This window comes from Columba livia, chromosome 2 (assembly GCF_036013475.1).
Source record: "Columba livia isolate bColLiv1 breed racing homer chromosome 2, bColLiv1.pat.W.v2, whole genome shotgun sequence".
Classification (NCBI taxonomy): domain Eukaryota; kingdom Metazoa; phylum Chordata; class Aves; order Columbiformes; family Columbidae; genus Columba; species Columba livia.
The window spans coordinates 148,520,949-148,548,178 of record NC_088603.1 but is presented as its reverse complement, the minus strand read 5'-3'; the positions used below and the strand labels follow the sequence as shown (position 1 = coordinate 148,548,178).

Sequence of the window (27,230 nt, the reverse complement as noted above, 5' to 3'; positions counted from 1 at the left end):
TAATAGCACATCATCACAGTCAGGTCTGCATGATACAATTTTGCAACGACTTCTCAGAGAATTGGCTGGATAGCCAGGAAGTTCTTTCCCATCAACAGTATTAATTGAATATACAACTGGGTAACTCCAATAAAATTATCAGCAGTAAGACAATTGAATTAGCTGATACTAAGTGGTGGTTATTAGGGATGTCATTCCGTTGCTCACACATATGTGTCTAGTGTCATTTGAAGTATCCTACAGTATTTAAGACATCCTCTAGGACTAAGCCTCTAGACGTGATTTTGAGGGGACCTGAACTTCCCCATAGATCCTTTCTGCCCCATAGGAATGTCTCAAATACCCTAAAGCAGAGGCATCGAACTCATTTTCATCGGGTGCCACATCTCCCACATTTATAGTCCTAAAATTACATTTGACCCTTTGAAGGCAACTGCGAGGCTGATGTGCCCCCCGGTGAAAATGCGTTTGACACCCCTGCCCTAAAGCGTCTTCAATGGCACTCGCATTTATGTGTGTGCAACAGAACCAGGCTGCTGGTTTCTGAGTTCAGAATACAATGAGATAAGTAGAAGTAGATGCCATCACCCTGCTGTGATGCTTTTTTTCAGATTATCTGCGGATGGGGGAAAAAAGCACTACATTAGCATGTGTGCCAAAGGTTGTCTTTGCAATTACAAGCCCATTGTTAGGAGTTAATCATGATAACTACTGGAAAAGGGTATCATCAAAGAGCCTTTAAAACGCGGACAGTTTGACCCTCATTATAAAACTTTTCTTCCTGTATTAATGTGGCTTCCTGAAACTCTGCACGCTAAGACAGCATTGTCTCGTGTTTTTTTGCAAAAGAAACAATAATCAGTGAGAGTTAAGGTATATGTTTTCTGTGCCTTCATCTTCCATGTACAATTTCCAGCTGCACCAGAAGATTTTTTCTCTTTGACTACATAGGAGATGACGTCAAGGGGATTTATATTTAAATGGTCTCTGGAACGGAATACTGATGCTGCTGTAAGGAAGGTGAATCAATAACCTTTGGAAAATAATCTCTTAAAAGAATTAACAGTAATACAATTATGCGGATACACGTACAGCAGGGAAAGAAACAAAATTTAAACAATGTAATTCTTACCTTATAATGAAAATTGAACATTTAAGAGGGTAAGTCAGCATCCTTTTGTAAATGCTTATTTTAAGCACATATTGTAACACGATTTGCCTGCTGGAGTATCATAGAAAATGAAATGTTGAATTTTTTTAATATTTAACAGGATGTTGTTGATTCTGTGAAAACAAACAAAGCACATACAGTCCCAAACTGCAGTGACAAACAAAGGGGTGAAGTAAGTTTTCTTCAGAATGCAGTTGAGCTGACAATGCTCATGAAACAAAACAGGTAACAGGAAAATGTAACATTAAGATCTGGAATGCTGTCATGTTTCTTCCTTTCCAAGTTAACCCATAAAAGCTAGTGGGTTTCGTCTGCAATATTTAAATGAGTTTTAAGAAAATAATATCTTGTTTCTAGAACTACTTTGCAGGTAAAATGGGAATGTTAAGGCAGTTTGAGAACAGAAATTACATGGAGTCCTGATCCTGCGAACGACTAAGCACTTCTTCCGAGTGCAATCACTTAATATTTCCCAGGCTTTGCTCAACATCATGCGTAATTAAGCTTTTGCTAGTAAACATGAAGGGCTAGCGTTAGCCCCATTGCTGGACACCATTGACAAGTTGTTCAGTGAAGCCTCCTTATCCGCATGTGTATTTATTTTTAGCTGATACCTGCAGTGCTTGCACATATATAGTGGTAGTCAATGGTGGGGAGTCTAGTTGGAGGCCAGTATCTAGTGGAGTGCCTCAGGGGTCAGTACTGGGGCCAATGTTATTCAATATATTCATTAATGATTTGGACGAGGGAATAGAGTATATTATCAGCAAGTTTGCTGATGACACTAAGCTGGGAGGTGTGGCTGACATGCCAGAAGGCTGTGCTGCCATCCAGCGGGACCTGGACAGGCTGGAGAGTTGGGCGGGGAATAACCTAATGAAATTTAACAAGGGAAAGTGTAGAGTCCTGCATCTGGGCAGGAACAACCCCAGGTTCCAGTATAGGTTGGGAAATTACATATTAGAGAGCAGTGTAGGGGAAAGGGACCTGGGGGTCCTGGTGGACAACAGGATGACCATGAGCCAGCACTGTGCCCTTGTGGCCAGGAAGGCCAATGGCATCCTGGGGTGTATTAGAAGGGGGGTGGCTAGTAGATCGAGAGAGGTCCTCCTTCCCCTCTACTCTGCCCTGGTGAGACCACATCTGGAATATTGTGTCCAGTTCTGGGCCCCTCAGTTCAAGAAGGACAGGGAACTGCTGGAGAGGGTCCAGCGTAGGGCAACGAAGATGATTAAGGGAGTGGAGCACCTCCCTTATGAAGAAAGGCTGAGGGAGCTGGGTCTCTTTAGTTTGGACAACGGGAGACTAAGGGGGGACCTTATTAATGTTTATAAATATATAAAGGGTGAGTGCCATGAGGATGGAGCCAGGCTCTTCTCGGTGGCAAACAATGAGAGGAAAAGGGGTAATGGGATCAAGCTGGAACACAAGAGGTTCCGCTTAAATTTGAGAAAAAACTTCTTCTCAGTGAGGGTGACAGACACTGGAACAGGCTGCCCAGGGAGGTTGTGGAGTCTCCTTCTCTGGAGACATTCAAAACCCGCCTGGAAATGTTCCTGTGCGACCTCACCTAGGCATTCCTGCTCCAGCAGGGGGATTGGACTAGATGATCTTTTGAGGTCCCTTCCAATCCCAAACATACTGTGATATTGTGATATATAGAAATATTTTATAAAGACTTTAGAAACTGAAGATATTAAAAAGGTTTTAATTACTTCATAATGTAAATGAAGATTGTTTCTTTAAAGGAAATGTTTTGTTCGTTACATTTTAAACAAATATTTCACAAACAAATGTGTATCTTTCCTATGCTCTTATCTAGTGCATTTTATGCTTGAATGTTCTTAGTTGCAAAAGCATTAATTACAACTTTGTTCTTATTGAGAAAATAGGGTCAAGAACATAAATCGCAAATTTAGTCATAAAACATACAACATTTTTCTTTTCTATGATACTATTAAGAAACATAACGGGACAGAACCTTTCCATGCTACACCCTGCCACTGCACCTGCCCGATGGATGCTATTCTGGGTTCTACATTCATTTTATTTCTAATTTAAAATCATCAACAAGAATTTTAAAACAACAGCCAGTTCTCCTGTTTTCCTGAAACCTAGAGCTTGATTAATAAGCACTTTTAATTTATGAAAAGCTAATGATGATGATCATGATAAAGAGTCACTCAAAACCAGACTAGTAGAAATGACAAAGCAAGCAAGGCCATCACCACCTTCAGGAACCAATTTTTGAGTTGGAAGCAGAAAGTACAACCATTGGTAACTTTGTGGCAAAAGAAGCAGAAGAATAGGGAAGAAAACAAAATAGACCCATAAATCATTGGTAGAGGCAAACAGTTTGGTGGGCACAGACTGTCCTTTACACCAGTGTTCCCCAGCTGGCCTGGCTGGGTGTATGCAGCAGGAGCAGTGGGAGCATTCCCCAGTACAGGAGATGTTCAGCTGCTCAGGCACCATGGAGGGACCTCTCTGAAGTGGCCTGCAGACCACATACAATAATCTAGAGACCATTTTGTAGAGGTCTCTGGGTGGAATCACCTTAGGAACAGAAGCAAGAAGCTGCATGTAAAAAGATGAGAATTTTCTATGGCTGTAATCACCTTCAAATTGGAAAATAAATGTGAATTATTTTTTGACAAGGCCATACAAAAGCCAGTAGGCAACTGTTGTGCTCTAAGTTCAGCAGGAGCTACTGTGACATGGGATGGGAAAGCTATGTGAGCATGGTAGCATTTCTCTATAAGAGGCAATACAACAATTTGTGCTACCTAGTGTACAGTGCCTGCTTCAAACATGTGCTCTCGAAGCCAAGCATTTAATTTTGAGTGTGTGCTTATGTAACCTGGATTTCAGCAGTACTGGAAATTCCCAGCTCCCATAGACAATGAGAATGAATACCTGTGTGCACAAGCACAGGCACGTCGCCAGAAGAGCCAGAGGCCACGGATGCGTTGCAAAGAGCAAGTTTTATTTTAGTTACCGCTCCACTGGGGGGTCTCCGAAGCCACACCTGAGCTCCCATGCAGAGGTGACACCAGTGGGGACGCAGGCGCTGGTAAGTTCAGCCCTGCTGGAAGATCACTGGGCCTGCTGAGCTCGCCTGTATTTCAAGGCTTCAGGCAGGCACAGCCTTTCACTCTTTCTCACAACAAAGCAGGAATCTCAGACACAGTGATAAGATGCCTTGGAGTTTCTCACAGACCTATGTTATCTAACACAGAGGTTCTACTCCTCAAGCACACAAGGTCAGTAAAACAATTAGTGTGAGGTATATGCTTTTTCTACAGACAGCTGCACGTCACTTGAGCGTATTTACATTTAACTAACTTCCTCACCATTCTTCCACTATATTCCCATACAATACATAACTGCAAATAGAGGACATTCCATTTGACAGTTATAGCTATTCCCTTCTGAGTATTTTAGTGAGGAACTGCAAGTATAAAGACTAAGTATCTATACATGAAACACTGTCTTTGTAGTATAAATTGATTGTATCATGGAACTTGACATTCTTTGACATTCTTAGATTATCTGTTGCATTAATGGCTCAGTTTAAAAATGAATGTGTCCGTATTTATGTACAAGTTTTTAGAGAAATCTAATGGTTTAAAATCACTCAACTTCTCTGGAACATCCATTATATTGTTGTCTGCACTGTATGTATACAAAAGGAATTATTACACTGGCAGTTACTACTTCTATTTTTATAGTAACACACATAAGTGAAAAATGGAAGCCACACTACTCACCAGATAAAGACAAATTTAGAAAGTGTGACTTATGGAAAACTTTAACGTCCGTTTTATTGTAAAAGGTTAGAAGTTCTCTCATTTTTTGAAGAGTGGTGTGGTCTAGCTCTACTTACACATGTGACATACACATGCTTTTTCACTTATACAAGTGGTCTAGTTCTAATTATACTCTGGGAAGAAAATACTCCTAATTGCAACAATTGATTTCTCAGTCTGTCTTGCATTAGGCAAACATTTTTGCAAACCATATTGTCTCAGTTTTTTCTGCTTCTAAAATTAGTATAATTATTATTTAACTAAATTAACCTTAAAAACCAGTATTGTATTCCTGGTGATATCTGAAATTATTAGAACACTGCCCTGTAATCCGATCTTTCTGTCTCCATAGGGAAAAGGAAACCTCCCTGCGTCATAGCTGTCAGCACGGATGGAGAAAGCAGTCAGTGAGTCCTTCTTTTTCCTAAACCTCAGACTACTCTCTTTGGCTACGTCTATGTTAGCACATCAGATAGGTACCAGGACCATTTTCTGGCCCTAAGGCCCAGTGACACAGGGCAGCCTGCACCTCTGTGCCCGAATTCTGATCTCATGTTATTCTCTGAACTATGCTTGGGCCATTTTCTCAGGGGTCTAGACCACACCAAGGGTACATGCTCACTGCTAAACCAGGAATTGTGGGACAGTGTTCGACACATCTATAGCACTCTGTAGTTACTAGTGAGGATATAACCAGGAAAGGAAGAAAATACCCAAACATTCCTCCTGCATGACTTTTTCTTCCCAAACCTCTTCCTGAAGGTAGAAGAGAGTAGTAGGACAGACCCACTGGCAGTGCAGATGCTTCTATGGCACCACTATGTGTTTTCAGTGCTGACGATTTTATTTTCAGGTTCTATGGAGACCTATAATGCAGACAATCAAATTCTGGTATACCTGAAGTGGATTATTGCATTATTTCATGAGTGAAATGCCTTCCATGGGACTAGTTGTGTTCAATAATATACACATGGTATTTGATCTTGATAAAGGTAATCAAAATTGTCTATCTTGTAAGAAATATGACAGAAAAAAAGGGAGAAATATGGCACTGAATTAATGCTGCAATTACCTTAACTGCTACTTGAATTTAATTAACTATTATATTGCTTGAGGATGTTCTATAAACGACTTGCAAATGTAGATATGCAGAAGAGTGGTACTAATCTGTGTTATTAAGGCATAAAGATTTATAGAGGATCTCACAGTAACAAAAAATGCGATCACATACAAGACTAAGTCTTATAAAAACGCTTATCTTTTTAATGACGTTATTACTGCTGATGCCAGGGTTTTTTTCCTTTCTGGTTTCTTGCTTCAGTCCACACTGTGATATTCACGCATCTCTTGAAATGCCTCGCTTCTGTGTATGATCTTACATTTCCCCTGGTACTTTGCAGGAAGCAAGGTGCCCTATTATATTCAAAATTCTGTGCCCGCTGAAGTGGATGAGAGTTTGACACTGACTCCTGCAGGATGTCTCGGAGGGTATGTATTACTATGTACAGATAAACCGCAATTTAACTGGAAAAGATACATTTCATAGCTTAATTTTTAACTTTGCACCCTTTTTTTTGAAAATACAAAATTTCATTGCATGGATAATTTGAGTACCTTTGCCACACTGAAGAGGGAAATAATTAAATTCCAGATTGCCAATCAAGTTAAGAACACACTATGGAAATCTCCATTAAACAGCAGGCAAGAAACGGTGCTCAAATTGTGACAGAGACTAATGTATCTTGCAAATGAAAATGCCGTCTCCAATCTGTAACATAATGATACACACAGATTTCTCCCTGCCCCCATCCCCACTCCTTTTGCTACAGTCTAAAGTGCACTCTGTAATGCATTATTAAGCTAAATTCTGACCCAGTTTCTTAATTATCTGTAAGCTACGGGGAACTTGTAGCAGAATATTAACTACGGCAAGAGATGTAAGACAGCAGGATCCATGATGGCATTAGAGAGAATCATTAGCATTTTGCTGAGAAAATCCTTCACTTTTTAATATTTAACCTAGCCTAACACGTAGAGTTTATATTTTAAAGTGGTACAAAGTATATGTGAACCAAGCCACCAAAACAACCCAGGCAAAAAATAAAACAGAAGTATTTGGGGAGGCATTCCTGGATTCACAAAATCAAAAACCTGTAGCATACTGACACATTTCTGGGACAACAGGATTTTTTCCAACCGTTCTTTGTGGATACCATTAACACTTGTTACAATCTCATATAATGTTGTGTGCTGAACTGTTCATTTCAGATGAACCGTAGAATATAATGTGCTACGGGTTATCCACATGTACCAAAATTTTGGGCTTGCAATAGGGGTAAACAACTGTCATACTAAATGACAGATTGAAAGAATCTTCCAAACACTTTTGTGCCTGGTTAGTATCAAATTAGTGGTTTCAGTTTTATGCTGCATATTAGTGGAATGTAGTAAGTTTTCTTAGTGAAAAATCAACCATGGATACACTATAGCAGAAACAAAGAACACATTCACTTCTACCTACAAAGCTGCAGGCATATATGATTTTGAAGACTTACTGTATGTCTGATGTAAAAGTGTGAGTGAAAAACATACTGCGAAAGCAATGTATTTATTGAGAACAGTTTTTAATATAAAACATCATTCGAAATTATTTGAGGAAAAAAATACTTTCCCCACCCCATAACTGAAGGATTTCTGGTACGCTCATATAGAAAGTCAAGGTTTAATTGTAAAATTTACACAGCAGAGAAAGCCTGCAGTGTATATTTATAATTTTGTGGACAAGGACGTACGTATTCAGTTCAAAGATAAAAGAAAACCCATGCAGTCCAATTACCATTGAGTTGAAGAGTCACCTAACTCAGCAGATTATGGAATTTGTATATGTATTTAAAAAAAAAAATTGTTTAATGAATTAATCAACGAAGAAATCATACTGTTTGAAAAAGAGTAAGAGTCAGTTAAATACAATGTTTTATTAGTAATAGTGTCAAATGCAACTCATGTGGCAAATCTGCATTTTGCAAAACATCTGATGATTGGAAAGTGCTAACAAGCCTTACGTACATTCAAGTACATTGCTTCAATTTGAAGTGTACTCCCCCTGCCAGAGCATCTGCATGTATCATTGCTTGTGCTAACACTGTGAATTCCCACTTCAACCCACCAAATATTCTCATTCTAGGAATAAAGCTGTCCGAAATTTCTCCAAAGTGACAACTGACAAGATTGAGACACCCTTCCTTTACAGAAAAGGGAAAGTAAATCAATGTTTCATGCTTGAGCACCCAAACCAGTGTGTAGGCATCTAAACAAATAGCCTTCTTTTCAAAGGCCAGACACGCTTTTCCATTTGCATGGTCGTATCCTTTTCCTTCTAGAATAATCTGTGTGTTCGGTCAGACCCAAACATTCATACCAGAGAATGAACAACTCTTTTTTCATGCATTTGCAGTTCATTTGTGTTGGATTGCAGTCAAGCCAGCATGTAGTCAGCTGTCCCTCAGCCCAAGGAGAGAGCAACTCCAGCAGCACACGCTCCTAGGACAACACAGGACACCAGGAGGACATTTACCAACATAAATACGTCGTGCAAACCATCTGTGACATCCTGACCCCACAGTCTCTGGTTCCTTCATCTCCTGAAGTGCTTCGATCCAGTGGTGGACTGAGGAAATCTGCATGGCCTCTTAGGTAGGAAACCATTCTGACTGATCTAGACACACTGGACAGGCAACCAAAAGGCCTTAACTCACTCTCTGTCAGGCAAATAAAAGTCCTTAGTGAAAATATGCTGGTATCTTTTGATCATAGCATAATCACCAGTGCTACTACTGTCAAATGAAAGAGAGACCCCCTCCCCCAAAAGCGAAATCATCTATTTAGTTAGACACAGCAACATTTTTTCTCCTTGTATGATGCCGCTCCATGGTCGTTGCTATTTCTGTCATGAAAATGTCCAGTAAGAGGTTTTTTTGCTTCTCAGGACTCTATTTCTTCCATCACTTCCATCACAATCGTTCGAGGGCCTGTCAAGATGAGGTTGCTCACTGTCCTGTAATCCACATGGAGAACGTTGAGGCCGTTGACAGACAAAACAAATTGGCAAACCTGAGGAGAATGGAGAGCAACAAAAGTTACGCATTTGATCTTGTTTTGTATGGTTATTTACACAGATATACTTACAACCCCTGGACATGCAAAACCTCCAGAATTCTTCATATCATCTCATTCAGTACTTTTCAGAAAAACACATTTCTTAGAATTACTGTCTCAAGTAAATTTTCCATAAAATTCTTTGAAATACCGCTGTAACTTTAAAACCTGTGGAATTTTGAATTCTTACATAAATAATTCTTATTTATAACAATTATATTCTTCTTATAACAATGGTATTTTCTGATATCAATATTGGTTTTCAAACAATATGGAAAAGTGAGAGCTCTGGCCATTGCAGTCTGGAGAGCAGTCAGGGACCTGGGGGTCCTAATTGACAGGAAGCTCAACATGAGCCAACAGTGTGCCCAGGTGGCCAAGAAGGCCAATGGTATAGCGTGGTCAGCAGGACAAGGGAAGTGATCCTTCCCCTGTACTCTGCATTGGTGAGGCCACACCTGGAGTATGGTGTTCAGTTCTGGGCCTCTCAGTTCAGGAAAGACATTGAAGTGCTGGAGCGGGTCCAGAGAAGAGCAACACGACTGGTGAAGGGACTTGAACACAAGACCTATGCGGAGAGGCTGAGGGAGCTGGGGTTGTTTAGTCTAGAGAAGAGGAGGCTTAGAGGTGACCTCATCACTCTCTAGAACTACCTGAAAGGAAGTTATAGCCAGGTGGGGATGGGTCTCTTCTCCCAGGCAGTCAGCGTTAGGACAAGGGGGCATGGGCTTAAACTCTGCCAGGGGAAATTTAGGCTGGATATTAGAAAGAAATTCTTTACAGAGAGAGTGGTCAGGCATTGGAATGGCTGCCCAGGGAGGTGGTGGACTCGCCGTCCCTAGAGGTTTTTAAACTGAGATTGGACATGGCACTTAGTGCCATGATCTAGTAAACGGACTGGAGTTGGACCGAGGGTTGGACTCGATGATCTCTGAGGTCTTTTCCAACCCAGTCGATTCTGTGATTCTGTGATTCTGTTACCCTTATTTTGTCTTAAACATTTTCATCAAAACTATTTTATACAGATCTTGGGAGTCACAGTAAAAGTATGCACGTTTCCAGGCTCAGGACAAAGGCTGGATGACAACTTCACTAGATTCAGTGCCAGAACCTCCACCAGTACAGCAAGAACCCAAAGGATCCAAATTCTAGGAAATAAAATCCTAGTTGGAAGTCAGTACTAGGACGGATTAAAATGCCACTGCTGTTTTTCAGGAGATATTCCTACACAGATGTAGTTCTTTTTCCTTTTTATGCAAACAGTTTTTTGTCTCCTTCAGCAAGTATGGCTCATTAATTAATTTCAAATATGCTAATATTTTGTTTTTTAAAACTCTTCAACTAACGTTGAAAGTCTTGTATCATCAGAGGCCATTTTCTGTCCAAAAAGTCTTGATAGAAATATTCTGATGAACTCCACTGTATATCTTAAAACAGTTAATCAGAAAAAGCCACATCAACACTGTAAAAAACTGGCAAGGAAAAGAAAGATAGTGATACCAATTCCTCAGAAATGTTAAGCCTTCTCTGTATCTAACCAAAATGTTACAGTATTTAGTAAAAAGGCCAAAAATGCCTAGTGTCTAGATCTGTGTTTTTAATTATAAAAATGTGAAGCCCAAAGCAACAATAATATCATTTCAATGCAACAATAATATCATTTCAATGCAAACAATACATTCACCAGAAGGTTATCTTACTCATAAGTGATCTTGAGTCTGTATGAAAGAAGCTACGAAGCAAGTATCACTAGAAATTTTCACACTTTATATTTTTACCTATTTAGGCAGAAACACAACACAGAAATGTATGCAGGAGAGGTGGGAAGCAGCCCTGGTGCCTTCCCTTGCAAGCTCTACAACAGATTTCCTCATAAGCCAACTCATTTACCTTCTGTGCATCAGCCACCTTCCCTCTCAAGTGAAACGTGTGGTGAAAGTCAATTCCTATTTGTACAAAATGTACCATTTAGGGAAAATTATAGAGGAAGCAAAGCCAATCCAAAAATGCAATGTTTTACCAAGAATGCCAGCAACGATTTCAATCTCTGCTCCAGGACGAGCGGTGGCAGAAGCAGCCCCTGAAGGGAGGGCAGAGCTCCCTCTTGCACCTTACCCTTCCAACTCAGAGCTCCTCTGCAGAGCCGAACATCTTGGCATCAGCCTTACTGACAACCTAAAAGATCACTGGTGTATGGCAGTGACACCACTTGGCCAACTTCCCCAGCAGTATGGATATGTCTTTCCTATACATTCATATGCTTTATTTTAGCTGCAAGTAGCTTTGGGAAAACAGTTCAGTTTTTGCACACAAAGCCTCCTGAATTTTAAGGATTTTGGTTAAAAAGGTAACCCATCATCCTCTGCAGTGTGCCTCGATTAGTATTTAAGAGGCAGGTCTATTTAGTTTTAAATGCAGATTTTTGCAGTATCTATAGGTCTCTCAACTGCCAGTGGTATTTCCTAATGCTTTCTATGGCTTTCCAAGATTGTATCAAGTTTTACTGAATTATAGCTCTGGCTCCAGAAGAATACTTGGGTTGATTTAAAACAGACCTGCAGAAATAACATTGTCTCTTCTGGCTTAATGCAATTTTTGGAAGTTGAATGGCTGACATTTGTTTTACTGCTGCATATTCTCAGACTTCTCGAGTTACTGGAATCCCAATGCATGGGACCCATGTTTGGCCAAGGACAAGCACGCAAGCGTGTGATGGATAGATCTGCATGCTGGATCATGTCAGGGGCATTGAAGAGCCTCCAGGAAACATCCTTGGCAGAGGAACAGACTTTCCAGACCAACCAGCCACTTGTACCAGTGCTGCAACAGTCTAAGTGTGGATGGTACAGGCACTGCAGTAGGGAACAGCAATCTGGATGCCAAAGAATGAATTTCTTACGCACAAAACCAAGAGCTGACATGTCTGTGTTCTCAGTGTGTTTGTTTTACTGTACGCCCTTGGCCGTGATACTAATTAGCAATGCATACGGGCTGAGAACAGTCCTTTTCTTGCCGTCCTTTGCACTGTGTCCAAATGGCTATTAGTTTCACCATTTCCAGTGGGCAGGTTTAGACGCAAAAAGTCCACCCAAGCCAGAAATGTAGAGAGGAGGACAAGGCACAGAGAGAGTACATCTGTCCTAAAATGGTGTGGAAAGACCTGTGAGGAACAGGATTTGATAATAAAGAGCCAGTCAACCTGGGGACAGAAAGTTCTCTCCGCAGCCATCGCTTGGCCAGTGCCCCCAAGGACTGAGTCTTTGCAAATTCCAGATCCGGCTCCCTCAGGGATAAAGAAATGTGGCGCCATTTGCGGTATCTTGCAGTCCTGAGGAGGGGATAGGAGTTTGCACAGTCCTGAGTCCTTTGGTATGCTGAGTGCCCTCGACTCGCCCAGTTTTCTTCTCCCCGCCCTGGATTTCCATGCAGTGCTGCATCCAGAAACGGGCAATGAAATGCAGCTCTGCTTCATGTATTTTGCCTCAAAAAATCCCACACTGTGCATTGCTCTCTTGGTAGAGTTACAAAACGAGTGAGAACAAGCAAGTACCCAAAAAACAGCCCTGACTGAGTGTATCAACCCACATATTATTATCTTAGGAATTTTCTTAAGGAGACTGGTTTATAAAACCATGATGATTTAATGTTACATTTATAAAAACACATTTCAAAAAGCTGTAAGTGCTCAGCTCATAGCTACAGCTGTTAAGGGCTTTGTAACTATAAATATGTAAAATTTGTCTGTTGGTTTCCATGCATCAGTAACTATAATAGATAATAAACTAAAGTTAAAAGAGCCTCAAAGAGCCTTTTATTGCTCATTTCCTCGTAGCTCTCCAAGGAGCCTGACAGGAGATAAGCATCCATTTTTACCCCTCAGACTTCAAGAAATGACAAAGCCCAGAATAAATTCCAGCCGTGTTGTTGGTCAGGATGTGGTGATCTAAAAACCACAGAAACAATAACAGTTAAATAAAGGAACACTGAAGTGAAAAGACTCCCTTAATTAAATTCAAATATTTGAATGTTACAGCAATAAACATCTATTGTTAAGCATTTCAGTTTCCCACCCTGGCATACAGCAGCTCACAGAAGTAGGGACAGCAGAAAAGGCATCTCTATCTTCCTGCAGGTTTTCACTGGCACATACAGAAGGTTTAACCAAATCCAGGTGTTCCCAGGAAAAAGAAAACTTCAACTTTGGACTCACATTTGAACAGAAAGGACCTGGGAAAATAGCGGTTAAAGAAGTTTGCAAAGATTCGTCATGCCATTTATCATCAAACTGAAGATGGCGAGAAGAGGAATTATAATTAATTACCATAATATCTAATGGCCAAAATCGGGATTGTGCTGTACTTGGAGCTGTACAACCCTTCCTCCCCCTCACTAGTTATTGCTCTTCCCTCCACAGAGAGATTTGGCTGCCGGCTCCACCTTGGTCTTGCCAAGCTGCCCTGGAGATGTCCATCCACACCCTTGGATTTTCCTGTCAGAAGAACCGCACAGCAGCCAAACCCAAGCCCCACGCCCTTGCAGGTGCTGCCTGTGCTGGGGCTGGACACGGAGCCAGCGCTGACCAGGAGCTGCGGGGAGGATGAGGGCGGGATGATCCTGAGGGATGTCAGGGACCAGCTGCAGGAATGGGCACGGAATTGCACAACTGCCTTAAATTCAATACAAACATAGAATAGTTTGAGTTAGAAGGGACCTTCCCAGGTCATCCAGTCCAACCCCCTGCAATGAGCAGGGACATCTTCAACCAGATCAGGTTGCTCAGAGCCCCATCCAGCCTGGCCTTGAATGTCTCCAGGGAAGGGGCATCTACCACCTCTCTGGGCAACCTGGGCCAGTGTTTCACCAGCCTCCTTGTAAAAAGTTTCTTGCTTATGTGTAACATGAATCTTTCCTCCTTTATTTAAAAACCATCACCCCTTGTCCTATTTTAACAGGCTCTGCTAAGAAGTCTGTCCCCATCTTTCTCACAGGCCACTTTTAAGTACAGAAAGGCCACAGTAAGGTCCCCCAGAGCCTTCTCTTCTCCAGGCTGAACAGCCCCAACTCTCTCAGCCTGTCCTCACAGCAGAGCTGTTCAGCCCTCTGACCATTTCTGCGGCTCCTCTGGCCCCTCTCCAACAGGTCCGTGTCTGTCCTGTGCTGAGGGCTCCAGAGCTGGACACAGGACTCCAGGTGGGGTCTCACCAGAGCGGAGCAGAGGGGCACAATCACCTCCCTCCACCTGCTGGCTCACAAAGTACCCTCCCCATTTCTGTCACTAATTCTTACTTAGCGTTCTGCCTCAAGATGACCTTAATATTTATGAATGCTACAGGAGTAGCATTCAGGAGGACAGGCAGTTAGCCTAGAGCCTGCCGTTTGTGCTGTAGGCTGTGGTCACCTGTCCTTGTGGAGCCAGGCCTCGATTGCTGGACTTTCTTTCTATTTATCATATATATTTTAAAAACTCTTTAAAAATGTCCTTTCTTTTTCTAGGTACACTTTTTAGAAGATACTGTGAAAGATCATAAAGAGCTGGAAATTCCCACAATGGAATCTGATTTAAAATCATGATTGCACAGTTCTTTGAGACAGTCCTAAAAAAGCATTTACTTTTCCAGCTGCAGTTAGTGTAACTATTCACCACTGGTCACGAAGCAAGTAACAGCCACACAGAGTCAACAGATAATATATCTCAAAACAGCAGGATATTTGATATAAATTTTCAGAAAAACTTGAGATGAAGAGGAACATGGACACCGAGATCAGTGTCTGGAATCAGTGTTTTTTTACTAACTTTTCTTTACAAAAGAGAGTAGAAACACTATTATGAATAAGGCTCTAACAGGCACCAAAGACATCAATGGTACCAAATACAACATAGGTTCAAAATTCTTGAATACAAGGCTACATTATGCAACAACACATTCAAGATAGGAGCAAAAATGCTGTTTTTCAGCAGTACTGTCGTTTTACCCAATTATCTGGGTGGTGATGGGACCATCCAGGGTCTAAGACACAGGACACTTGAGTTTTCTCCACCGCCACCAAGGGCAATCAAACAACAAGGTTTGATTGGGCTGTTTGGCACTGATAGCTGCTCTGGCATCAGGTGTGAAGAGCATAAAAAGATGCTGAAAGCATTGCCACCAATTCACGTCCATTGAAGGTGTGAATATTACTGCACATGTGGCAACTACATGAACAAAAATCTTAGAAAAGAGAGAGAGAGTGAAATCCAGCCCTGCAATAATCTTACACTCTGGAGCAACTGGGATTTCACCTCTGGACTCTGCACAGATCTGAACCAGATTTCTAGCAGCTGGCAGCTCCAACCAGGGCCACATCCTGCTGCAAAGCAGATCCCTTTGAAACCAAGGCACGTCAAAAGTTATTAGCACATTGCACAGAAACGGGCAGTTGCTGGGAAAGCTGTGTGTGAATCAGGGCTGGCTCAATCATCCACCAAGAGACAGACTGGATTTAACCCTTTGATCTGCTCATAATTCGTGTGCACAACAGTTTACACACAGTTATCAGATAGTTTAGGACACACTACCTTGACTATTTTTTCTTCTTATCAGCAGATGTGACGCCAAAGTCACAGATAATTTTTACATTAAGACAAGCCATTTCCAAAACACATGGAAAAATACATTGGTTTCTTTTTGGTTTTTTTTTTTTAACCTTATGAGCATCAAATAGAAATGATGAATTCAGGCAAATGCAGGAGTAATTTTCAACCCTGGAAAGTTTTTCAGCAGTTTTCCTAAGAACTAAAATAAAAGCTTCTAAGTATAACTTCTTTCTGAGCTGTCTCAAGAAAAGTATATTTTGACAGTTTTACAGAATAAAATTGATGCCAAAATTGACAATATAACTATTTCAAACAGAAAAAAATATTCCAGTGTTAGTGGTTTTGCTTTTATTTTGGCTAATGAAAATTAAAATGAAATCCATTATAGAAACAGCCTGCTTACATTTCTGTTACAGAGATATCCTCAATAATTATAAATAAATGCTGTTTTCATATCCTGCTGATCCTGCAGGGACAAGGATCAGCTGGCCAGTTTGAGTAGCACAAGTTTAAAATTGTTATTCTGAATCTCACTGTGATCTACCAGAGGAAAAGTTCCTCATGTGTGGTTGGCAAACCCATTGACTTTATATGTGTAACTTGCACTAGGGACCTGTGAGATCCTCTTTTCTATTAAACGTCAGGCCAGGCTATCTGTAATAATCCTTCTCTACAGGCAATCATGCAAACTGGGGCTGAGGAGCTAACATTGTGCAATTGTCAGTGACGTGGAGATGTCTCAAGCAGCAAGAACTCAAGCTGTTCATCCTTTTTAAAACTCTGGGCCAGTTCTAAGATGGAAAACTTACTGGCTGATTCCTGGGCTATGGCCACAGCTCTCACCAGGTTATTGAACAGCTGAAACCGAGAAGAAAAAACCAAGCAAAAAAAGAAAATATATTTTTTACCATCACTTGTTTAAAAAAGTGACGTATCTGCTTTGGCTTTTCTTATCTTGCTTACAGATTTCACCAAAATTTGGAGAAGGTTTAGGTGCTACAGGAATATAACATCTGAAACTCAGCTTTCCAGCCTTCAGCAAAGGGGAAGGGGACATCCAGGCTTTCAGCATTTCAAAGGAGGAGTTAGGCTTCCAATGTGATTTCCCTCCCTCACATTCCCCCTGTTCCTCTGGGGATGCTGGGAACCGCTGCTCCCACTGCCGCCTCCCCAGCACCACTGCGCTCTCAAGCAAACAGATGGAAACCAAGGCATCATTTTGAAAATCTAATTTAAATATGAAATATGAAGGAGTTGAGAAATTAGAAGTAAACACTCCCATTTAAGTCCATTATTTCATCACAGAGGAACAAAAAATGGCAGTTTCTACTTTTTGCTGCAGTTATCATTTAAAATGAAGCTATTTATAAGTGGGTAACCACGCAGGTTTGCCCTGCTGGTTGTTAGTTCTCTTGAGTAAATCTCTTGAGATAATTACCACGTCATCACCTTCTGCCTCACACACCATGCCATGGGTTTATAAACAAAACACATAGTGCCAACACTGGGGAACAAGGTTTCCCTGTCCTTAGAGATGAAAGAAATAATCTTACTTTTAAAAGAAATGTACTAAAAAAAAAAAAAAAAAAAAGGAGGTTTGTTTATTAAAAGCTGGAGCAGTAAACTACTAATCTGGGACCCCAGAACCCTTTCTGCTGACAGACAGGGACACCCTTGGTCTGAAATGCCATGGCTACAGGTATCAAACCTCTTCCAAGAGGAGGAGGGTTGGCAGCAGGACTTGGTGCCCGTGCTCCCCAGTGGTGCTGCTGTCCCTGTGCGCTGGCTCTGGGGAGCAATGCACCCAAGCCAGGCACTGCTCCCTTTTCATCTTGTGCCAGCAAAAATAAATAAATGAAATACTTGACTCCAAGTAAAATAAGTTCCCTGATGTGCCTGACACGGTTGGAGAAAGGAGGCAATAATACATATCTGGCTGGAGGCAAAAAGGAAAGAGGGAGATGAAAAGGAGGTGAAGATAGGATCAACCTTTCTGGCAGCAGCCTGCACTCAGATCAGCAAACTGCAGCTTAAGTTTTCAGATAACTTGAAGTCCCAGGGAAATCAATGGCAAGATGGATACGAGGGTAGAAGGAACCAGTGCAGTGAAATTTGAGGAGAGAGGGTGCTCAACACCCTTACACACACACCCTGCATTTATGCTGATACAGGGGTTCTTCTGTTTTAATAGGCAACCCACAGCCATAAAGCAGAGGAATCCCCATGCTCAGCAAAGAGCCCAGGCCACAGAGATGCTGAACATGCTGCCCCAGAAGAGCCTAAAACATGAGACTGACCTTCTAAATAAAAGCAAACACAGGCAGCACTGAAGTATTTGCTCCCACTCTGCTAAGCTTTACACTGTCACACTGGAATGAGGAAAAGAGATGAAAATCAGAGGTCCTAAAAGTTATGTTTCACGTTAGGTTTTATCTTTTTTTTAATCTTTTTTTAAAATCTTTTTTTGAAGAATTAATACAATCTTGCTAGGATTAGTAAATCAAAGCTGGAACCTAACAACTCAAAACCTACTGCATGTCACCGGAAGGTTAAAAAATCATGCAATGTCGTCTTCTGCATAATTGAGGTTACTGGATGAAACAGAATAAATTGCAGCTGTGTGTTGAGCTCTGTAAATATCTCTAGCAAATGTGTAATTGGCTGTAGAGTGGGTGGTGTGGGAGTAGGCAAGTATCCAGGTCTTGCATAAACACGGGATTTTCTCTCTAGAGGGATGCATTTCTCGTTCAATGTTCACCCCAGTGCTAAGCTGGCTCACTGTCCCATCAGTGGGCTAGAAACTGGGAACCAGGAGAGCACGATACAACGCTAGCAGAGAAAAACCAGCTCCATTTCCAGAATTACAAATATAAGTGTGTAATGCTGGCTCTCCATCTTGGTCTGTGGCTGCAGTCTGGTATAGGTGGTTTGTCTGAGCAAGGCTTCATGACATACATTTATTCCATACTTCTTTGATATTTTAAAAAGCAGCTGAATTTTTTATAGTATTCTAAACTCATAGGCCTCTAATTAAAAATCAAAACAAAAACCAAAACAGAAATTAACAAACATAATATAAAAACTACGTAATAGAAAAATAATAAATACATCTAATAAAATATCTTTTATAAAAGTATAATAATATAATAGTATAGTAGTAGTATAGTATAATCATAATAGCACTAATTCACATAATATAAAATTAAGTCACGGATCCTCAATGGGCCTCATCATTGGTTCAGATAGTGTGTCCCTCCCTCCCCACTGATGGGAATCAATGGGAATTTAAGTATATTTTTTTTCACCAGGAATAGAATGAAAGCATTACTGTGCAAACTCCACAAATAGAGTGGACAAATTAGAGGGGGAAAAGAGCTGACCTAACGGCCCATGAGAACAACTCTTGTTTTGGGGCAGGCGGCTTTCGGTCTGCACACAAGTCTCGGCTCTGTGGCAGCAAAGTCTCCCCAGCGGATTGACTGAGGGGTCAGACAAATGCCAACAGAGCAAACAGGAATTACTCATATGGGCAAACTGAAGCTACCTGCAGACTCCTGGATGGTAATAACATAAGGATGTAATCCCCTAAAATGCAAACGTTAAATACATAAATACAGAATAGGGAAATATAGGTCACTGCTTCTCTTGGCCCTCACTGGGAACTGGTGTGTAAAATGACTGAGTCCCACTGAGAAATGCCCACAGGTAAAGCTGAGCTGGACTGGGCCATGTCAGGAAAGCAAACCAGTGACTGCATGCTTAACTTTATAAGCATTTTTATCGTATACTGCAATTTGATACCCACCACAGAGCAGCTCTGAAAATGTTAAATAACTTGAATGGCTAAAGGTGTCTCTGGGTGAAATACTGCATCAGCAGCAGGAGAACAGGGAGTCTTAGCTTAGAAATAATGTCTTTTGATGTTTGGGTTGATCTTTTAGTGTTGTTTTGTGTGGTTCTTTTTGGTTGGTTGGATTTTTTTTGTTTTTTCCTGGTATATCTATACCTAAGTTAGAGTTGCTGAAAGTAAAACATACATAATAAATAAAGAGCCTAAAAGATATATACCTGTTTACTTGCAAGGTCAAATACAATTAGGCTAAACAAACTAAATGTATTTCATTTAAAGCCCATATTAGCTAAAAACAGTCCCTAAAGCAGCCCAAACAAGGGCAGTTGGACCCATGCAGGGCACCCTCAGCACCCTCCGGTATCAAGACCGTAATGAGCAGGAACAGTCTGCGCCATTTGAGACAAACAGCTGCTCTCTGTTTGCACAGACAAAAGTGCAATTGTTTTTCCATGTGTTTGACTAGCTCAACAGAGCCTTGGCTTTAACGCAACATGTTTCCCGAATCATTCGCTTATATCATGAAGGGAAGCCAGCCTGTGCCTTGAGCGGCAACGAGAGAAGACACGGAAAAGCGTGGGGAAGGGTCTGCAAAGCAGCAGCATCCCCCAAGTGCTGGGGGCAAAGACCTGCAACAGCCACAGTGCTGCAAACCCATTGGCATCTGAGGACCCCTTCGAGGCTTCAAGTGAAATGGATATTGCAACTAAACCGAATAATACAAAAAGCTTTTAATCCTCAACTGCGTGCAAAAGCAGTTCAAAATGCCAGCATTTTGCCACACATTTTGAACATTTCAGCCATTCTGCAGATAAGTTTTCCAGATGAGAGTCCTCTCTTTAGAGAGCCTGGACTAGCTAAGACTGTCCTGCAATAGCCTAAGCAAGCTCGAGCAAGGGTAAGATCCCAGCTGTTCTGGCAGGCAGCAGAACTTGCTGTTCAATGGGCTACAGACCACGCTGGAATTTGGAAGCTGTATCAAAACACAAGCGCAGCCCTGTTTGACAGCGCAGCTGAAACCAAGACTGCTTTCTCTCTTTTTGAATGGCCACAGCTGTAAGACTTCAGAAATAATCAAGAAAGCGTTTTCATAAATGCAGGGTGTTCAGATATCTGGGTTATCCCACCACAAAACACCACTTACTCAAAAAGCATTTTTAAACCTACTTCTTATTAAAATAATGTGACTAAACTAAAAAAATCCACTGGCCTCCAGTTGTGAACCTGCAGACAATTTTTTTTCTGAACTGTGTTTGCTATTGATGAGAATGAGCCAATGTACAGATACAAGTATCGTAGGTCACTTGTTGCCCAACAGCATTTTAGGTGACTTCGCTACAAACAAGTTCAATTCTATCGTCAACTATACTGCTGTGACTGCAGAAAAAAAGAGCTCAGAGCTATTATGAAACTTTCTGCATTTGCATAAGGTTTCAGTTGTTGTAAAAAAAAAATAGTCATTTTATTGCCCAGTAAAACTCTCTCTCTCTGTGTTAAGAGTCTTTAGAAATAAGCACACAGAGTTATTGGATATCTAATACTGTTCTGCAGGCCAAAATTCAGGTCTGTGATAAGCAAGTAAAACCTTGCTAAATCTGCGTCCTGTAAGTTTAGGGAAAAAATGCAGTGTAAAAGGTAAAATTCATACTCAAAAAGATAAACCCACTCCTTTTATATTTCACCTAGGAATTCTCACTGTCTTCTCACTTTCCCTCTCTCTATAGTGAATAATATGGGTCCTGTTATTCAAAAACAGGACTGAAAATCATAAATGGAATTTTTCTATTTTCTTTTGTGTGTGCGGGTTTCAGTTTACATCCCGCTGCAATGATGTTTGAGCACTGCGCTATCTGTCTGCATGGGAGCGGATCTTTCCCCCTATATCTCAGGGAAGTGACTTTTCACATGCAGAATTTTGATTTATTTGTCATGTAACTATCCCTGATAGCCACAGCAAGCACCTAGTCTATAGTCCAATGTAAGGCTCGCTTGGTTTTTTTAGGTGATTTTATGTCCACTGACTCAGAAGAACAGAAGCCCATGGTCCTGGTGGAGTTGATCCAAACACAAATCCCTCATCAGGAGGAGGAGGAGGAGGATGGTTTAGCAAGAGGACAGTTGTACAAACTGAATTTTGAAACTCAGTGAAGCCTGTGCTGGTGTAACTTTGCTGCACAGGAGTCAATAGGTCCAGTCTGTAAATTTGGGTCTGCATGTTGCTCTGAGACTGGGAAACCCAGACCCCGTGCTGTGAAACACAGCCCTGGGAAACACAAGGAAAATTTAGCAAACCTGGAGTTTTATTCATTTGTACTGGTACAAAAAATGGATCTACTCATCAAATGTTTTGATTACATCAGATTTCTTGGCATTTTCCATCTGTCTAATCCCACAGTACTTTACAAGAATACCTATGTATTCTGGTAGGGAAACAGGGTAGTTGCACAGAGAGTTTGTGACAGGGTAAAGGAAAGTATCCAAACCCCAACTGTGTTTTCCATGTGGCTACCACGAGGCAGGTTCCAGCAGCAGGCCAGTGGTACAGTGTCTCTAAAACAGTCTCCTGCCACTCAGAGAGGCCCAACTGGTTGGGCTTCCACCATGGAAGAGGAATAAATCAGACTGAGTAGCTGGTACAGCAAAGGGGCAGAAGAGAGACTGACTGGCAGCTCATCCAATGCTGCACTGGGATTCCCAAGGACAAGGAGAAAACTGCTGTGAAAACATTTAATGATTTCAGTCAACCCAGAGACACTGTGCTAATGCAAAGGATGATCAAGGTCATAAGGACTCCGTTGTTGTACTTGTAGTATTATGTAATGAAAGCAAAGGACAGATTTGCCAAACCCTGTCTCCTTTTGGCAACCAGACAAAAGTTCTGGCAGTACACACAATGCAGCTCCCAAAACCACATTTTCCTTCAGTAAGAATCACAGAATCACAGAATGTTAGGGATTGGAAGAGACCTTGAAAGATCATCTAGTCCAATCCCCCCCGATGGAGCAGGAACACCCAGATGAGGTTACACAGGAATGTGTCCAGGTGGGTTTTGAATGTCTCCAGAGAAGGAGACTAAACAACCCTCCTGGGCAGCCTGTTCCAGTGCTCTGTTACCTTCACTGAGAAGAAGTTTGTTCTCATATTTAAATGGAACCTCTTGCTCCTTGTTCTATCATTGGTTGTCACCGAGAGGAGTTTGACTTCATCCTCGTGACACTCACCCTTCACATATTTATAATCATTAATAAGGTCACCCCTCAGTCTCCTCTTCTCCAAGCTGAAGAGCCCCAGCTCCCTCAGTCTTTCCTCATAAGGGAGATGCTCCACTCTCTACATCATCTTTGATGCCCTACGCTGGACTCTCTCCAGCAGTTCCCTGTCCTTTTGGAACTGAGGGGCCCAGAACTGGACACAATATTCCAGATGTGGTCTCACCAGGGCAGAGTAGAGGGGAAGGAGAACCTCTCTGGACCTGCTAACCACCCCCCTTCTAATACACCCCAGGATGCCATTGGCCTTCCTGGTCACAAGGGCACAGTGCTGGCTCATGATCATCCTGCTGTCCACCAGGACACCCAAGTCCCTTTCCCCTACATCACCCTCTAATAAGTTGTTCTCCAACTTATACTGGAAACTGGGGTTGTTCCAACCTAGATGCAAGACTCTACACTTTCTCTTGTTATATTTCATTAAATTTTTCCCCACCCAACTCTCCAGCCTGTCCAGGTCTCTGGATGGCAGCACAGCCTTCTGGCGTGTCAGCCACTCCTCCCAGCTTGGTGTCATCAGCAAACTTGCTGACAGTGCAAGAGAAGTGCGAGAGAAGCCCTTAGTTTGGTGAGAGGGCTGACTTCACAAAACTCTCAGACAAGATGAGATGGGTGCAATGCAGTTTGCTGCCCAGTACTCATACAACTATGTTATTATGAGAATTTTGATGGCAATAATCCCAGTATGGAGTAACAGGGTTTTAAGGTAAGTGCAACCTATTGAAAAGTGGTAACAAGATTCACTTTAAAAAAATTGGGAACTACTCATTGAGGTTAATTAAACACTCCCACTGGAAATGGAAACTTTGGGACAGTTACAGAGGCATCACCCCAGCTCACCAGCAAACTCCTTGAGCAAATGATGACCACAGATCAGAAGGAGAAGGCAGACACAGAGTAGGAATACGCAGGCACAGGATCATGCATTGATCGGGAAAGTGTGCTGACTGATATACCTGCTGTTAGACAGTTGTCCAGCACAACCAACCACTAATCCATTTTTCATTTGAAGGCAGAGTTGAGTATTTTCACATTCATGAATATTTGATCTCTTCCAAATTCTGTTAAATTATCATACCACTAACACAGCTGCCTTACCAATTTTTTCTTTAGAGTCTTTTACAAAGATTTATTCTAAAGATCAAATGAAAAAGGAAAAAAGCATCCAAACTATTGACCATTATGTTCTTATTGTGCTCTTAATACGTCCTAATGTGACAACCACTCTTCTTGAGCATGACTTACAAGATGTTCGAGGCTAATCGCTACCCTACTCAGCTCACTCTCACCAATCTCTGTGATGGACAGTCACACATAAAATCTGAGGTTCTGGTTACAGCTACATAAAGAGAGAGATGAGCCAAAACTTCTTAGAATTTTCTTTGGTTTTGCAAAACAAGAGCTGATTTTATGGTAAAATATCAAATCTGTTTTCTTAAAATTAAATTTCTCTAAAGACATAGGTGCTTAAATACATTTTCCACATTTCTCTGGAGAAAAATGGACCTTTATGTTATAGTTTATTATTAAATACTATCAGAAAATGAGGCGCTCACTCATGGAGACATGTTTGAAACACACACATTTGTATTCAAGCCCTACAGTAGTGGCATTCATAGCATGCAGTGCTACACACATTTAGCTCTGCTGCTTCTCTATTTATGGACATACTATGAAAGCAGTTTGTCAGCAACTTTTTTTGAGTGTTCACATTACCAAATGCATTCATTCTGAATTCACTCTAATGTAATTATCAAATTCAGGGCTGATAACACAGCGAAAGGAAAACACCAACCTGTCCCAGTGTTTTCACGCTGTAATTGAAAACAGATGGCAACTCATGTAATTTATGCTTTTCTACAATCAGTAACATGTTGGTATAAGATAAGAATTCTGAGACTGAATTGCATCTGCTTCAACAACACCATATGCTAGTGCACAGTATAAATATTTATCCAAATGTATTTCTTCTCATTTAAAACTCAGTCACATGAGATACTGCAAGTACACTTTGGATACCCCCAGTTAGCATCTCCCCAGTGCTTTAAAGGGTTAGGGCCCCAGCACCAAACATGGAGCTACCTTCCCTTTCCTAAGCTTTATGGAGAGGTTTAAATGGATGCATGTCCATTGTGCCTTATTTGTACAACATAAATCCCAGTCTTCAGGCTCCCACTAGGCTGCCTTTACAAGTTAAAAAGAAGTTTCTCACTTATGATGTCCAAGCTTCTCTACTTTTCCCATTATCTTGTAAAATACTGGCGATTGGCCATGGCCATAAATGGGATACCTTTTCCAGGAGGAACAATTTTTTTTTTTTAGGATTTTGAGACTGGTTTATCTTGCTTGTCAAACAGTTAAGCAATCACCAGGTGTGAGGTCAGACTGGCAAGGACCACGGAATGGGTTTTGCATTTCTCTGCAGCATGGGGTACGTTCAACCTCCCAAAAATCTCACAGTTCAAATTTCTTCCTATGGCAGGAATCTAAGACAGTGGCAATTCCTCCAACATCACATGTTTTTGGTTTGTTTTTTCCCCCACTTGGCACCTTATAATGCGTAGCTTTTAGTCCTTTATGTTACAAGCCTGTAACACTTTGTGCTTGTGGCAGTAGTTGGACTTTATGGATTAATCAAATAGTACCTATGTTCCTTTGATTGCAGGGAGATTGGGCTTGATGACCTCAATGAACCTGACAGCAATCTGCTCCATGAGACAGCAGCTACTCAATTACACTTGAGATTTGGCTCTTATTCTGCTAATGAAATAATTTGAGAACCCGCACCTGAAATAAGCATTTGTGAATGCAGAAGGCGATGCCACACGCAGAAAATTTATGAGGCTGACCTCCTCTCTGTGCCAGCTTTTAAATATCAGGAGAGCAGAACCATGGTCAAGTGGTCCTCTCTGTATGCCGTAATCCCCAAGAAAAGCTCAAAAGAGAAGGGTTGCTACCAGTGACCATACGTGGTCTCCCAAACTCCCTGCTACTAACTGGAATGAAGAAGAACTAGAATAGGATAGAAAAGCTTGAGTGGCTGTTGGCAATTTATATGATACCTTGGGTGCAACAACTGTAAATACTGATTTGCTCAAAATCAGCGTAAGGAATCGGATATCCTCTAGCATTCCTCAAAGGTTAGAGCTGGGCACTGATTTCTCCAGCCTAAGGGAAGAACAGTTCATCAGTTAAATGAGTGATCAATTTGCCTCTTTCACAAGCCTCGCACTAAGATACGTCTGACCATGTTGTTCCACTGGTGCAGTGGTCTCACACTAAATAACAACGTGTGACGCATGATTTAAGTCACTAGTTGGAAGTCAATTTGTGTAACTTTTCGAAGAATACTTGTACCTTAAAACCTGAAATTAACTTGCAGAATAAAACACTGAAAAAGGGGGGAAAAGAGTTTTCCTGAAAACAGCTGGCCGTATTTAGCAGTGTCATCCACAGAGACCTGAATTTTGCAGCCAGTCAATACTGAATCTTAAAGCAATCTGAGTACTTCAAAATTGTGCTGTTCCTGTCTTCCCCTGCTGATGACAGCAGACGGCAAAACAGAGCTGCAAATAACTTAGAAGTACACATCGCAACACCGACTCCCTTCACAGCCCCGCGTCGCCTCCAGCTCCCACTTGTTAACGCGCTTAGAGCAACCACGCTCTTCACAACACTGTCACAGGCAACTGCCCTTCAACAAACCAGCTCTCAAAATACTTCAATAAAGATAACTGACAAGATATTTATTAAACTATTTGCTCAGCTTCATACTTGAAACCTCAGACTGTAAACGGTAATCCTATTTACCACCCCAGAAGAGGTATCAAGGCAGCCAAAAAGCAGACCATGCTGCTAGTGATATTCTCAGAATTAAATTGTCTGAAAATTCCCCCAGAAAAGGATGTCACATCTAAGGAGAGGGCAAGCGCTGCCAGGCAGAGGTGCCCGTGTGTGATGGGGACCCGTGCACCCCAGCCACCCAGCGCCGTGCCCACCCCACAGCCTCTGCGTGTGGTCAGATCTTCGTCCCATTGAGATTTCTACTTGAACTCCCAGTTCACAGCACTTTGGAGCAGGCCAGGAACCCAGCCAAGGTCAAACTGAAAGCAAGCAACCACAAAGCCCATCAGGTAGGTTGAGCCTGTAATGTTTACTCCTTTATAGAATACACAGTAGAGTTTTAGTGCACGAACTGAGGTCCTACAGTGAGATTGTAGGCAACAGTCGTCTCTCAACAACGTCCAGTGTAACGCAAAGACAGGAATATAGTGCTCTCCAAGAGAGATACATGTAAAATCACAAGCTTTACAAATCAAAAAAACACTTCCAAAAACGATTACAGTGGATACATCTCCTTAGGAGGAAAAACCCTGCTGCTACTGCCAAGAACTTTTCTAGA

The 27,230-nt window shown here is 41.5% G+C and overlaps 1 protein-coding gene across 2 annotated transcripts in view; it reads right to left on the bottom strand.

Annotated features, from left to right (window-relative positions):
- Positions 1–7,569: 7,569 nt before the first annotated feature.
- The window catches only part of DEPTOR (DEP domain containing MTOR interacting protein), a 76,664-nt gene continuing 57,003 nt past the window's right edge, over positions 7,570–27,230 (bottom strand). For both annotated transcript variants that reach the window (XM_065054332.1, XM_005507275.3), the window contains one exon: positions 7,570–9,090. In XM_065054332.1, the coding sequence (XP_064910404.1) occupies positions 8,962–9,090 (129 nt within the window). In that variant the 3' untranslated portion in view covers positions 7,570–8,961. The remainder of the gene's footprint in view (positions 9,091–27,230) is intronic.